This window comes from Nycticebus coucang, chromosome 11, assembly GCF_027406575.1.
Source record: "Nycticebus coucang isolate mNycCou1 chromosome 11, mNycCou1.pri, whole genome shotgun sequence".
Lineage (NCBI taxonomy): Eukaryota > Metazoa > Chordata > Mammalia > Primates > Lorisidae > Nycticebus > Nycticebus coucang.
Window position 1 is genome coordinate 68,416,373 of NC_069790.1, and position 15,644 is coordinate 68,432,016.

General features: G+C 34.7%; 1 protein-coding gene across 1 annotated transcript in view; it reads left to right on the plus strand.

Moving 5' to 3' along the window:
* PCLO (piccolo presynaptic cytomatrix protein) overlaps nucleotides 1–15,644 on the plus strand; it is a 376,239-nt gene that overhangs the window by 16,025 nt on the left and 344,570 nt on the right. The window contains exon 3 of the mRNA XM_053609602.1: nucleotides 9,265–10,665. Coding sequence (XP_053465577.1) covers nucleotides 9,265–10,665 — 1,401 coding nt within the window. The remainder of the gene's footprint in view (nucleotides 1–9,264; nucleotides 10,666–15,644) is intronic.

Below are 15,644 nucleotides of genomic sequence, written 5' to 3' on the forward strand. Positions count from 1 at the left end.
TGATATTGCTATGAATTCACTTTAAAGTACTTCTAGTTGTCTTTGATAAGGAAGCAATATTTTCACTACAAGCAGTGTTCCTTCTTTTTTTCTTACTTCGAAAAGGAGTCTGGCCTTTTGTTACAGGAAATGAAGATGGTAGTTTGAACACTGCATTTCAGACTATTCACTGATCACTTTATATGCATTTTGCAGTTTCACGCTCATTTAATTAGCTGGTATCCACATTTTAAAGATGAGAAAAAAAGAAAAAGAAAACCAGAATTCATAGAGTATTTTGAAACTGTAGTATTTCTTTCTAAATATGTCATAAGATAGTCCTTTGGAAAAGCAGAAAATACATAGGATTTTAGACTTTGAGAATGTAAGTATGAATCCTGGTTATTATTTGCTGTGTGATTTGTCCAAGTCACTGTTTTTGAGTGTTTAATTATTTGCAATGTGAGATTTATTAAAAAATTAAAAACCAAATTAGGCTATGTATGTACTAGTGTATTGAAATTGTAGACACATATTCATTATTACTAGTATTACTACTACAATAATCTTTATGAAATTTTAATATGCAAGTAGGGATAGTACCATCATTGCTAGCTCCATTTGTAGATATGGAACCTGAGATTAAGAATTTGTGACTTTTGGGCGGCGCCTGTGGCTCAAGGAGTACGGTGCCGGTCCCATATGCCGTAGGTGGCGGGTTCAAACCCAGCCCCGGTCAAAAACCACAAAAAAAAAAAAAAAGAATTTGTGACTTTTGCAAGGTAATAAAATTACTTGGCAGTCTCATATAAGAAGCCAGATCTGACCCAAACCATGGCATCTTTTTACAGGAGACCACACCGTCTTTAACTAAATGATTTGATTCACCAGACCATTGCCTAAATTCTAGAAAGAAAGCAGGTGTGGGTATAAATTTTATGTATCTTAAAGTTAAAAAGGAATGAACCTTCTTACCAAGAGTTTATTTTCAGAATATTTAGTATTAAAAAAAGAGGTTTTAGAGCACTGATTTTATACTTTGCTACTTTTCTGTTCACTGCTGTCCAAACCAGAAACTTATATATTGATTTTTTTTTTTTTTTTTTTTTTGAGACAGAGTCTCACTTTGGTGCCCTCAGTAGAGTGCTATGGTATCACAGCTCACAGCAAACTCCAACTCTTGGGCTTAGGCCAACAGTTCTCAACCTGTGGGTCGTGACCCCTTTTTAACAATGAAAATACACTGTGGCATTAGGAAGGTTGAGAACCACTGCTTGGGCGATTCTCTTGCCTCAGCCTCCTGAGTAGCTGGGACTACAGGCACCCACCACAACGCCTGGCTATTTTTTGTTGCTGTTGTCACTGCTGTTTTATTTTATTATTTTTATTTATTTATTTTTATTAAATCATAGCTGTGTACATTGATATATTCATGGGGCATCCTGGCCTGGGCCGGGTTCAAACCCACCACCCTCAGTATATGGGGCCAGCGCCCTACCTGCTGAGCCAGAGGTGCTGCCATATTAATTTTTTTTTGATATAGGGTTTCTGTCATTCTGAGTATAGGCATTGGCATCATCATAGCTCACTGCATCCTCAGACTCCTCAGCTCAAGTGATCCTTCTATCTCAGGCTCCTGACTAGCTGGGACAACATGCACAAAGCTTGGTTAATTTTTCCATTTTTAGTAAAGACTTTGTCTCAGCCTGAACTCCTGAGCTTAAGAGAGTCTCCTCCTGTGTTCCCAGACTGCTCAGATTATAGGCATGAACCTCCACCTCCAGCCTTCATTCTTTATCTGTTCTCTAAGAAAGATGAGTTTCAACTATGAGCCAGCCACATTGCTCAAATGTTAGAATAGTGATGATGAAGGTCATAATTTTGACTGCTTACCGTCAGGCATAGAATTCTGAGTCTAGAAGGAAAGCCAGTTATTTAGCAATTTAAGGTAGAATCTTGTTTGTAAAATAAAATATAATAAAGTACATATAGATAAGATCTGGTCTTGCCTGAATATAAAATGTTACAACACCTTTTCTGTTTTTTTTTCTCTTTAATTAAAAAAAAAAGATCAATTGTAAAACAATTCAGAGAAATATATTTCTATCATTTATTCAGCAAAGTCAGAATTACCAGTTGAATACTTAAAACAGCACATAGGAACAGATTTCTATTTATGTAAAGCAATTTTAAAATACTAAGTAGCAAGCTTCACTGTCTGAACATGTGATTAATATTCTGTAATTGTGTTTCTTGGGTAAGTTTTTAATGTGGAGATTTTTAAAACTTATTTCAAATTTTATACTTATTGACAGAGGAAGGATTAAAAGTATTTCAGAAGAATATAATAAATGGTAATGAAAAATGTGCTTATGATTTGTGAGATAGAAATTAAAAATAATGTAATGCGGAGAAAGCATAAATTTGAAATCAAACTTTTCTTAAATCCATTTTTAAAACTGTGCAACTATGCAAAATTTGAATCATTTATAAGTTAAAGTTGCTTCCATTCATAGATAACCAAGGTAGGCTAAAAATTTCTTATGAAACTTGTCTGTTTATACTTGCCTTAATATATTTTAAGTGTATCATACATTTTTAAAAACATATTTCTTTACTTCCTAGGTCAACACACAGTAATTGGCGTATTCCAGTGAGCATCTTACTGAATTTAAAAAATACACTGCTTTCAGCATATACAAGGAATTTGTATTTGCCTTTTCATATTAGGTTTATGAAACCTTTGATGCTTTTCATTAATTTATTTTTTCGTTTTTCATTTCTGAATGCAATAATAAGAGAACAATGCAGTAAACTATTCAGATAATTATATAAACACTAGCTAATTGGAGACACTGGATTACAGGCTGCATAATTGTGTAATAAACCTAGGTGTATGTTAATCATTTGAAGTGTAAAAATTTAAATTCACCATATGAGAGGCAGTTTAGAAGTGCTAATGTATAATGTATGTAAGTTCAATTTACTGATTGAGACCACCCCTTTTTCTATAACTGTGATAGAATATAAATATACTTTCATGTTCATATATTGTAATTTTTAATTATGCTTTGGTGAAAGTGTCAGGTTTTTTGTTTGGGACTATGTTGACAAACATATTAATACATGATTTTGTCATTTCATCCTATTTGTGAGGATTTACATATGTTATTGTTAGTATTAGGTGAGCATTATTATGGTTTATGATGAAAAGAGTACATATTTAATTTACACTTTATGAAGTTTGGTTATAGCAGCTGAATTATATGACAGAAATTGTAATTTATACAGTTTCAGAAAAAAAATCCATCCAAATTCTAGGTGGCGTTTTTTGAATAAAATTCTTTTATTAAGTTGCTGAGTATGACATCACAGTTCTGAGGAATGGTAGTGTCTAGTTTTTGGCCAAATTAAATTATGCATTAATATGAATAGCTAAAGATGTCAACTGCAGTGAGCCATCTGCAGCCAAACTGCTGTGAGGGAGCAACCTCCTTTGATGGGGAGCTTATGTGGTCTGGACATTCCTTGGGTGGCTGAGAGCATAATCTGTTATCAAATTTTAGCTTGAGTTCCTCTTCATAATACTGATTTCCTAGGCCTTTTTTCTGGTTATGTTATATATTTTTGGAATTCAAAATAATACAATGTTTTCAATAAGTGTTTTAAGATCATACTATAAGCAGTTCATCATTAAACAATGTCTAGAATTTACTTGGTATCCAATACAGAGACAGGTAAGAGTAAGCATGAAAACTAGCCACTCAATTTAAAGGCTATATGAGCAGAGCAGAGGAAATAATTGGAAAATAATTTAAACCTACTACGCATTTGAATTAAATGCTGTGGTTCTGACTCTGATAGTTGAGAAGAGGCACACCTTATTGATAGTGGAATATTTATTGGTAAAGGAGGAAACTTGATGTAGATTGTAAAGGATGGATATTACTTATATAATGGGAGAGGAGCCCACAGCTTCACAGCTAACTGGGAATATTGATGCAGGTAAGGGAGAATGAGAATACGTCTTTTGGTGAACAAGTATACGGTCCATTTAGATGCTACGGTTTGCAAAAAAGTTTAGTTGTGATGAGAGTAGATTTAAGAGCCTGACAGCTTTTATTGTACAAGGACAGGATGGAAGCATGATTGAGGAAAATTTATATAACAGCTAATGTGAATGGTCTGAGCACCAGCAAATAGAAATTCCTAACATCGTATTTGCTCTTTCGATGTTCCATTACTCCACGTACTACTGCTACGTCATTGAGCAGAAGTTCTGTGATGCATCTTATATGGCTTATGTGTTTACATTTTCCAGTTTGGGCTACACTGAAGAACAGATGTGGTTAGTCATTATTCTTTGTGGAATTTTTTTATTTTTTGAGAGAAGATCAAATCTGTTTTGAAGCTTAATAAATTAATACTTGTGTGACAATTAATAGTAATATTAATTCTGAACTCCCCAAACTTACCCATTCACTTTATGGCTTAGATATAGGAAGTTAATTACATTGAATCATTACTAAACATACAGTCTTAAAATCAGAATATAATTTTTTAGTAGTTATTAGTTTTGATACTTTTTTTTAAAGTAGCACCATCTACTGAAACTCTGTAAGTGAAGGTCACAATTCAACTTTCAAGTAGTAATTCTTGAAAAATCTAAATAACACATCTAAAATTATCCCTCAAAGGCCTTAGCAGGTGAAGTTGCAATTACTGTATTTCATAGCTCTGATGTATAACATAGGCTCAGCAGACAGGAACTGTGGGGTTTGAATTAAACAGGGAGGTGTGTTAGATTAATTATATGCAGGTTTACGTTAGAATTCTCAGTGGCCAAAGATTGAGCAGAAATCCTGTCTTACCACTCTCTTATCCCATTTATGTAGCATATTAAATCAGAAAACTAAAAAGGAACATTTTCATGCCTTACTTTTTGTTCCTTTTGGTAGAACTAATTGCATTAATACAGCTCATTAAACAATTGTTTTCCCAGATCTTGAATTCTATTTATGTAACTTCTATAAGTAAGGCTATTCCTGGGGAAAGCCAAAGAAGACTCTCTTTTCCTTATTTGTCACATAAAATCTAGAATTTAAGAATAGTTCATATTTAACGTACCATCTAACAAAGCTAGCTTCTTTCCTTAGCCCTTACAAGACATGTTGATACAGTTGTAGGGTCTCTGGGCACTATTTATTCCATTTCTTTCACCATTTGTCAAATGGATGTACCTGATTGTTAAATGTAATGTTAGGAAGGGGGTGCTAATTTTTGGCATGAAATCTGAGAAGTTGTTTATGAAATATTTGTGGAAGCCATCTTCTATGAATCAGACTTGGCCTCACATTATTGTCTCAATTATGTGGCATGGTAAGAAAGTGATAAAGTCTAAAGTTTTCTAAGATCATCATTGATGGCTATGGTGGAATGAAGACCCAGTCATGCAGAACCAGGAAGCCAACTATATTATAGACATGGGCATCAGGTCTCCCCGACAGCAAATGTCTGAGGCAGGTACATCTCTGCTCAGAATTAGAGATGAAAACTTTACTTTTGTAAGTGAAAACAAGGCAGTAATTATCTCCAGGCAAGGAAAACATTTACTGTTAGCAGACATTGTAATTATGAAAGGCTCTTTTTAGCTTGAATCAAAATGAGGATGGATTCTCAGCAGCCTGAGGTATGGAATAGGGTGGTAGGGAGAATGGAGACAGAAGCCTGCTGCACAGATTGGGTAAACACTGGGGATGCAGAGCGTAAACACAGGGATGCTGTAGCTTGAAGAGCACAGTTAAACATTTTCAATTAATTTGTTTAATTCAAGCCAGCTCAGAAGATATTTGTGTACATCTCTGATGTTTAAAGGGTCATTTAGACCTTGGAGACCAACAGAAGGACCACAATGAGAGAGTCCCTTACCATTTGTTGCTTAGAGACTTTTGGGGTATACAGACCTCGAAATAACAGAGTTGTGTCAGTGCTAGCATAAGAATACCAAGAAAATCATATGTTGAAAAATTATTACAAAAATTAACTTTATTTGTTAGTGGAGACATGATTGCAAGAGGGACTTTACCTAACAATTGCAATCAGTGTAACTGGCTTATTGTACCCTCAATGAATCCCCAACAATAAAAAAAAAAAAAAAAAAGAATACAGAGATACTAATCCAATTATTACTTTAAGTTTAAATTTAAATATATTTATATGTTTACATTTTAAATTTCTATATCTCTTTTATTGATGTACTTTTGTTTAAAGGAATAAATGAAAAGGTTAAATTTCTAAAAAAAAAAAAAAAATAGTTAGTGGAAAGACAATGAGGTTTGAAGGGAAGTGGTTTTATTTTTTTATTTAAACCGGCAACTTTTGGTGAAAGTGTAGTGGTGGATAAGAAATGACTAGAGCTGAACAAGGAACTGTCTTTGTTAATATGAGTGGGGAATTACCTTTTACAAGCAATACAATCCCACTGAGGGAATAATTGAGAATGTAATAGAGATATTAAAATATTCCAAGATTCCTAACTTGAGTGACTGACACCGCAGTGGCAATATTACTGTACGTCGCTCTCCCTAAGTGCCCTGTGAACAACCTGCACAAAGCAGAGTGGAAGGTGGTGCACAACCCACAATGCTAGGGCTGACTGTGGACTTTTTAAATTAGCTCAATGTATAGGAAGACTTTTTTTTATTTTCTTCTGAAAATTGAATCAGAGTTTGGAAATGTTTTCAGTACAAGACTGTTGAGTGCTAAGATAAAAATCATTTCTATCTTCAACAGATTTGGCCACCAGAATTAAATAAAAATGCTTTTCTAAAAACGTCCTAAGTAGATAAAAGCTTTTCATATTGTGATAGCGATAGATAATGATTTCAACCTGTGTTCTAGCAGTGAGCAGGGACAATGAGGGATCAAATATCTTTCATGTGCTGTTTATCAAAGTTAAAATAAATGAGATCATTACCAGGACAAAAAAATGGAGTCTGTTCAAGAAAAAGAAAGTGTATTATGAGAAAAGCAGAATACTTTTCTACCTTCTTTTTACTAACACTCTTGTTTCTGCTTGGGGGAAATATATTTATGTGAATTTATAAACTGCAATAAGTCATTTGAATTTAGAATAAGGGCAGCGTAAAATATGTTTCCCAGTGTTGATGTATATTATACATGAGATACATCATGGTGGTGTTCTAATTTTGCAGTTGTCCATAGATACAGTTAGGGCCTATGGCTGGTTATGTATGAAGTTCCAACATTCATATTGCAAAGAAACTTACAGTTTTACGGATATAAAAATGAATATTAATAAAATTTGGCATCTACTTTGGTTACGACACTTGCTAAAAAATAAGAAAAATTAACAGTAATTAAAGGTACTAAACCTAGAAGTTAATGCAGATACAGGTCTTCTATGTATAACAGGTATGTTATAGGAAAAAATCAGTGACAAGACATTTAAAAATTATTCTCTTAATCATATTTTTCTCCTTATTTTCTCTGGCTGCATGAGTATGAGGTGATCTTGTAAGGGTATGGAAGAAAATAAGTGGTACTTCAGGAGAACTGCCATCATCATGGAGATGTGGCCAGTGGGCAGATGCATATTTATAGAGGGATTTACTTCCATTGAGAGCAGGGGTTCTCAACCTTCCTAATGCCGCAACCCTTTAATACAGTTCCTGTGGGGCGCGACCCACAGGTTGAGAAACGCTGATCTATTGGGAAGGGAGTCAAATGGACTGAAAATTTCCTTACATTTTTAGAAATAGCAATTATGTGATTGTTTCAGGACTTCAAATATTTACATTTAAAGAACTTACCACATGAAATGCTTCAAACATAACAAAAGGTAAATATGAAAATGTAATAAGTACACAGGTGTACAATTACCATGCTGAAAACAAAAGTAATGACCACCCAAGTACCTACCATTTATGTTTAACAAATATAATAATTTCAATTTTTTATAGTTTTTAAAACAGAAATATAACATTTAAGTTTGAGTTGAAAATTTATCTTAACCTTCTCCAAACATGTTTACTTTTCATGGCATTACAAAATAAGCTGTTGTATAACAAGGTAATATGGTAATATGAGTTTAAATAATTTTAAAGAAGTGTAAACAGTTTAGGAATGATTCATTGAATTTCTTTTCAAAAGGAAATCCTTTGAAAGTAGAGAATATGTTGTTTGCCAGCCAAACAATTCACCGTTTTGAACTTTGGGAAATTTTTCTGGTGCCTTTACTCCCCATATTTTTTTTTTCCTTGTGTATTATTTTGTACAAAGAACTTCAGTGCCAAACTCTTCACTTTGGTTACTTTGGGTGGAGAGGATTAGATCATTCTAAATATTTTTTACCATGATTTTTACCAATATTTTTACTATGGTTTTGGAAAAAGAAAGGTCAATGTTAAACATAGGTTCTACTAAATTATCTTCTAAAATGTAGTATCAAATTCAACATTTCCTTTTCATAATGGACGCAATTAAGAAAAGAGGATTTGCAATAGTGTACGCACCACATGCATACTACGTGTCTAGCTCACGGATATACTATCTCTCACATGCACGCATACGTATCACCAGTCAGATATGTATGTTATTCACTCATATTGCTCTTCTAAGTATGTTCATGAAATGTATAAGGAAACCACATTCTATTAAATCATGCTAATTATAATCTGAGTGAGTGCTACTTTTTTATTTACTTTCTTTACAGAGAACGTTCTCTTTCTAACTCAGAATGGTAACAATTTGTTTTCACATATTTGAGTATGTTGCCTTGGAAAGGGAAATAATGCTTTGCTAATTTAAAAAATTGCCAGTGTGTTCGTAGTTTAACAAGCCTACTCTTGGCGGCATAGCTAAAAACTCTTTCTGAGCCAACAATAGGAAAAATTTCTAACAATTTATTTATAGAATCTAATATGTTAAACTTGTTTTTGATTATGCCTGGTTTTCTGTTTCTGAGCATAATCAGATTTTAAGTAAATCAGTTGCAAAGAATAGCAAAATTAACATTGGAAGAAACATAAAAGTGTATTTTGATTTTTACTTTTTATTTTCCTTAAAATATAGGATGCTTTGGTCTCTGAAGCTCATCAATTATAACATAATTAAATATTTTATAAATTCATGAAAACAATTTGGTCTATATTTTATGCTTTCAATGATGAGAAACAGTTTCAAATGGCAGCATGCATTTTGAAAAGACTTCTGTGTTCAGACAGTATTATTATCTCAGTAACCATTGTTTTGTATGATTTCTAGATAAAAGAGTGGCTCTGTTTAAACTGTCAGATGCAAAGAGCTCTAGGAGGTGACCTGGCTTCAATTACATCATCACCCCAGCCAAAACCGAAGACTGCCCCTGTTACTCCTACATCAGCAGTGATCAAATCATCCCCCCAGTCACAGCAGATTTCCCCAAAGAAGGATACTGCTCCCAAACAGGATATCTCAAGGGCACCTGAGTCTAAAAAGCCACCACCTCTAGTGAAACAACCAACCCTTCATGGTCCTCCCCAAGCCACTGCCAAGCAGCCTTCTGTGGCAGAGTCTTTGTCAAAGCCAACCCCTCCCAAAGAGCCTTCTATCCCATCTGAGCAGGCCAAGGACCCTGTTGCTGATGACAAACCAAAGCAGCCCAAGACAGCAAAGCCACCGGCAGACATCGTATCTTCATCCTCAGCAACAAAACCTGACATTAAGAGCTCTAAAGTGCAGTCACAGGCTCAAGAGGAAACGACTCTGCCTCCAAAAGCAGACTCTGCCAAACCTTCACAGAGTTTTCCACCAACAGGAGCTACGCAGTTCGATACTCAAGCCATACCTCGACCTGCATCAGATTCAAAAATTATTTCACATCCTGGGCCTACTTCAGAGAGCAAAGATGAAAAACAAGTTGATCCAGTTCGGAAGAAAGAAGAACCTAAGAAAGCACAAACCAAAATGAGTCCCAAACCCGATGCCAAGCCAATGCCAAAAGGGTCACCACCACCTCCTGGACCACGACCTACCACTGGCCAAACCGTCCCTACAGCTCCACAGCCCCCAAAGCCTCAGGAGCAATCGAGACGTTTCAGTCTGAATCTAGGAAGTATTACTGATGCTCCGAAATCTCAGCCTACCACTCCTCAAGAAAGCGTGACTGGAAAACTTTTTGGGTTTGGAGCGTCAATCTTCAGCCAGGCATCAAATTTAATTGCTACAGCAGGACAACCTGGCCCTCATTCGCAAAGTGGGCCAGGGGCCCCAACAAAACAAGCCCCTCCTCCTCCACAGCCACCTACTTCTCAGGGGCCTTCCAAATCCACAGTTCAGGCACCACCAGCACCTGCAAAGATTGCACCTGTCAAAAAGGAAACAAAAGCCCCCATAGCTGAAAAATTGGAACCCAAAGTTGAACAAGTTCCATCAGTAAAAAAAACAGAAACAGAAAAGAAACCTCCTCCACCTGTTAAGGGTAGCAAACCTTCAACCGTTGAGCCTCAAAAGGCAGTTCTTCCCCCTAAACCAGAGAAAACCTCCAAACCACAAACAGTCTGTCCTCTCTGCAAAACCGAGCTCAACATAGGTTCTACGGATCCTCCTAACTTCAATACTTGCACTGAATGCAAGAATCAGGTGTGTAATCTCTGTGGATTTAACCCTACGCCGCACTTGACTGAGGTAAGCAATGCATGTGTGGTATGTGTGGCTATGAATATGTCAGTGTTTTCTGAAATGTTGTGGAGGCCAGTTTTTGAGCAAAAAATGCATTTCTAGTGAAGAAGACAGTATTAAAACTTAGAAGTTTCAATTACTTACTACATGTTTGCTTTCTTATTAAGCGTTCATGTTATTTGTACTTTTCTGGGTTAATGAACAATAAGTAAGATGGCGAAATAAGGTGAATTAAATCATTTATTTATTTGATTATTTAATGAAAATAACAATGATCCAATCCTTCATGGATTAAAAACCCATACCTTTTGAGAACTATTTTACTTCCACATGCAAACTCCAAAAATGTAATTTACTGTTCCTGTTATCTAAAATCCTCTAGTCACTTTAATACATTAAGAAATTTGGTTGATTGAAGACCCATACACAATATAAAATCTGTTGTTTTGCAAAAACTGTGAAGAACTTTGTATAATAATGTTGCCATGGCTCAAATATATAGTGTCTAGGCTTTTTATAATTCTTTTGGAGATACTGTGTGTCATCCATATTATAGAGCACGTTAGTAGGCATTGTGGAAAGAGAACATGATTTCAGTGACTAACGTGAAGGATTTTTCATGGGGTGACAAGAATACATTCTTCACAATGGAAATGACCAAAACATAGATGGTAAATTTCTACCCAGTACACATAAAGTTATAAAAGAACGAATCTGTTAATAGTATGACAGGCTTCATAGAAAATTTGGATATAAAGAGGCTAGGAGATTAAACAATCATTGCTATCTTAGATAAGTAACAACGTTTTAATAAACAGTTGGGAAATTAAAATAATTGTTCATTGCTTTTATACAAATCAAAAATACTTAAGAATCATTTCACTGGACTGTCTTTGATTTTGTAATTCATTATAATGGAAACATTGAATAGGTTTTAGCATCCATATGAAAAAAGCCTTAGAGTTTTTTGATTTTTTGGTGGTATTTTTGCATTAAATAATTTTTTAAGAATAAACCATGGAAAAATTTTGTTTTTTACTTTAAAAAGACATTAGGCTTCTTTGATATAATTACCATCTCATGATGTAATTAGCATCTCATGTTGCTAACGTCTTATGCAGACTTTATTACTCTCTAGCTGTGATGAATTATATTAGCTAAGATCCATTTTAAAGGTTGATACATTTTGGTTTCTCTCAGTATTTCAGGAGTGGTAACAACTGGAATTATCATTTACAGTGTTTTAGATACAAGGTAAAAGCAAAACAAAAACTATTTTACATGTACATATTTTTAGAAGACCAGTTTTTTTGTTGTACATTCTTGAGAGGAAAATTTTGTTTTTCCCCAATACAATTTTATTATTTTTATGTATTTAAAAAATTGTACCTTTTAATGAGGAGCCTTATGGAATCGACACAATGTAGTTAATTGAAATTATTTTAAACAAAGCTGCAGCATTACTTTCAAAATTATAATTTTTGTATAAAAAGTAAACAACACGTGTATAGAGGACTTGTAATTTATAATTCTGTGTAGGTATACGCATATGTACATAGGTTTATGTGTACGTTTGGATGATAGTGATTATTAGAATTCTGTCAATGTTTGGAAGTAGGAAACAAGAGCTCCTTGGATAGACAACAAACCTTTGAGGGAAATTGTTCCTTTTGTGTGTGTTGGTAAATTATATTTTGGAAGCAGTCATTTGGAAAGGAGATTTCTTGAATAAAGCAGAGAGTAACTGAGGATGTGTGCAGAACTTCATTTTGCATAATTTGAACATCTAAATTGTCTCAAGTATTTAGATGGTTTAGATGAGGTCCTATTTTAATATAGTCTGTGGGATTTAGACAATCTGTCATTGCTCAAATTATTTTGCTCTGCAGTAATTTCTTTGAGTTTGGAAATACATCTTTCAGAAAGGAAGACAGTCTGTAACAAAAGCAACTAGTGTTCCTGGCTCATCTTGGCTGTGCTAATCTATACTATTTTATGCATAGTATGAAGTCTTGATGACCTCTGGTTTCTAGGTAAGTCCACTGGATGGCCTTGTATGAAGGGAGTGAAGGAAGGTTAGTTGAGTTAGTCTATGTTCTAATAGTTTCTATTTTTACCCACAGGCCTTTGGAGATATGGCAGAAGAGTTGGTTGAAAAGAATGGCATGTGTTTGGATGTGTGTGTATGTGCTTATAATATACATCTGTACAGAAATATAAATATATGCACATACACACACTTATATATTGGTGTATATAAATGCACCAAGCTCTAAATATGATTTATAGGCTTAATTCACAGTGTTATCCCAGTGTTCATGTTAATAAATCTTTCCGTATTTCTCTTAGTAGGAGTTAGGAAAGCATCTCTTTCTGGATCCATGTTTTGTTTCTATGTTTTCCTCATTCTCTGGTGATATTTTCTTGTGATCCAATATTTTCCGCTTGCCTGGTTTCTACTGTAATTTCATGGAAGTTTATGATAAAACATTCTGAAAATATTCAAAGTTTATGCCTGAAGTGCAAAGAAAGGGTTTTTCTCAAGAACAAAATTCAGTGATTTCTAATAAAGCATACTTAACTCTCTATTGTAAGCCTCTGCTTCTCCTATCCTAGTCACTAGGAGGTAGGGCTTCTTTTCTCCTACCCCCACCCTGGCTTCACTCCCTTTGGCTGTTTTGTTTTTCTGCTGGTAAGAAGAGATCTTCCATAGTTTGTTACAGGTTGGGGAACAGCCCCTCCTTAATCAAACACACCTGTCTTTATGGTTGTTTCCTGTTATATAAAACATCACAGCTGCACCTGAGAAGGGTCACGTGACACCTGCTGGCCCCTGGGTGCAGCAAGACCTCAGCCTGAGCGTCTCTGTTTAACTGCTTGATGCCCAGTTTGTGTAGGTAGTGCTATAATCCATTAACCTCTGAGTGCAAGAGACAATTCTTTAATAGGCTTTAATTTCTACCAACTCAGGGAATATTTTACCTTGGAGGGAGTTTTAACAGTAGTGGTAGGGCCTTCTGAAAGACCTAGTTTTAACGAATTGGGAAGCATGCTGAGAAAAACAGCCTTAGTTGGCAATAAAATTACCTAGTGAATTTTAGAATTCTTGTTCAGATAAAATGCAAAAGGAGGCAAAATTATTTATAGTAGGAATTTATTTTATTGTTTTTAACCACCCTCCTCTATAGTATCTTTCTATTGTGAAAACAAGGCTTAAAACTAAATATGTTTCCTCATGTTTTAGGAGAGCCTGGAGTTATAGTTTTGCTTCCTCAGCAAAATAAGTATGCCTGGCCTACATGATGTTGGAGTAGCAAGCATTTACTTATCACTAGACAGCAAAAGAGCCTTTTGAGCTGATTGAACCCCCTGGTGTAACTGAGACCCTTCAGATCTTTACTCTCCAAGCGATAAGGACCCTGGAGTGTCAAATTCTGTGTGGAGATGTGATGGTAGTTAACATTGCCACCACTACTGTATGAGAGTTTCTTCTCAGTGTAGCATCCCCAAACTTGAATTATAATATTTAAAATAATGTTTGTTAACCTTAAAGCCTAAAAATACTATAAATAATTTTGCTTGTATTTGTAGTTTTTTGATTACCAGGTGGCTTTTAAAAAAAATTTTAGACATTAAATGAATTAGATGATTCTAATTATAGTCCAGACAAAACATTGTGCAGACAGTGTTTGAAGAGGCAAATTGAAATCAATCATGCTGCTGCTTTTTGTTTATTCTAACAGGGCTGGTTTTTGACCAGGCCTGTGCAAGAGAGTCCTTGTGCCTCTCATAACAACCCTGTGGGGTAGTTTTATACATTATACATGCATTATAGAGATTAGGAGAAGGGGTACCAGAGATACAGCTGATAACTAGACAACTAGTTGTGTTTGTGTATCAAGCCACAAATTAAAATTCAGAGGTTGAGTCAGTGGTCTCTTTACTAGACTATGTTTACGTAAGGGAACCAGATAACAAAGGCCATGTTAAAAGGCCTGGTCTGTGCTTTTGTATCTCTGAGTTGTGTCAGTTGATAACTGCTAATCTTAATACCAATGAATTTATAAATGGGCGCATTAAATTCAGTAGAGCTTACAGTAGAATAAAGGCTGTGTTACATGGTTGAATTTAGAAGAACAGAGTTCATTGAGAGGTTCTGAAGCATAAGATCGGCATATTGTACAAGTTCTCTTTCCAGCTAAGTCTACTAACTGGTCAGCATTCCTAGCTAAAATCATATGACTCAATGATCAAATAATACCCCTGCCTTCATATATATTAAAAGTGTGAATATAAAATATACTCATTTCAGTTGGAAGAAATACTGTTATATTACTGCCAGTGCATGCAAAGACTTTACTCTTTAAAAATGATAGATGTCTAGGTGTTCCGTTGATGGTGGTGCTGGGTCGTAGTTGAATCTTGGCTTCTGTCTCTTAATGTTTTTGTTGTCTTTTTGTTACCTTCCAGAAAATAGAATTACGGGTCCATAGGTTATTCACATCCTAAACTGGTTCTCCACAGTGGTTGTATCAATTAATATTCTGGTATAATTTAGATATGCTTTGCATATATGCTACTATTTTTCTAGAGATGCATTGTCTGAAATAATAGTTACTGGCTACATGTTCGAATGAGCACTGTGGCTAGTTCAAATCAGAATTTGCTTTAAGTGTAAAGTACATATTGGATTTCAATGACTTAGTATAAAAATGTTAAATATCACAAAATAATTGTGTGCTGATTTTATATTAAAATTTTAGAATATTGGGTATGTATTATTCTTATTTAATGACTTGTACTCACACCTGATCTTTCATGCAAGCCATTTATTTTTATTTCCTGGGTCTTGGGCTTACTGATTTGATTGTTGTCTTTGTAGGTATTCATTAGTATTTTTAAAATGTATAATGGCTGTAAGGTTTCCTTTGGCTTGTTCTAAATTCAGATTTGATTAATACTATGTAAAGTTTTTATTCCTTAAA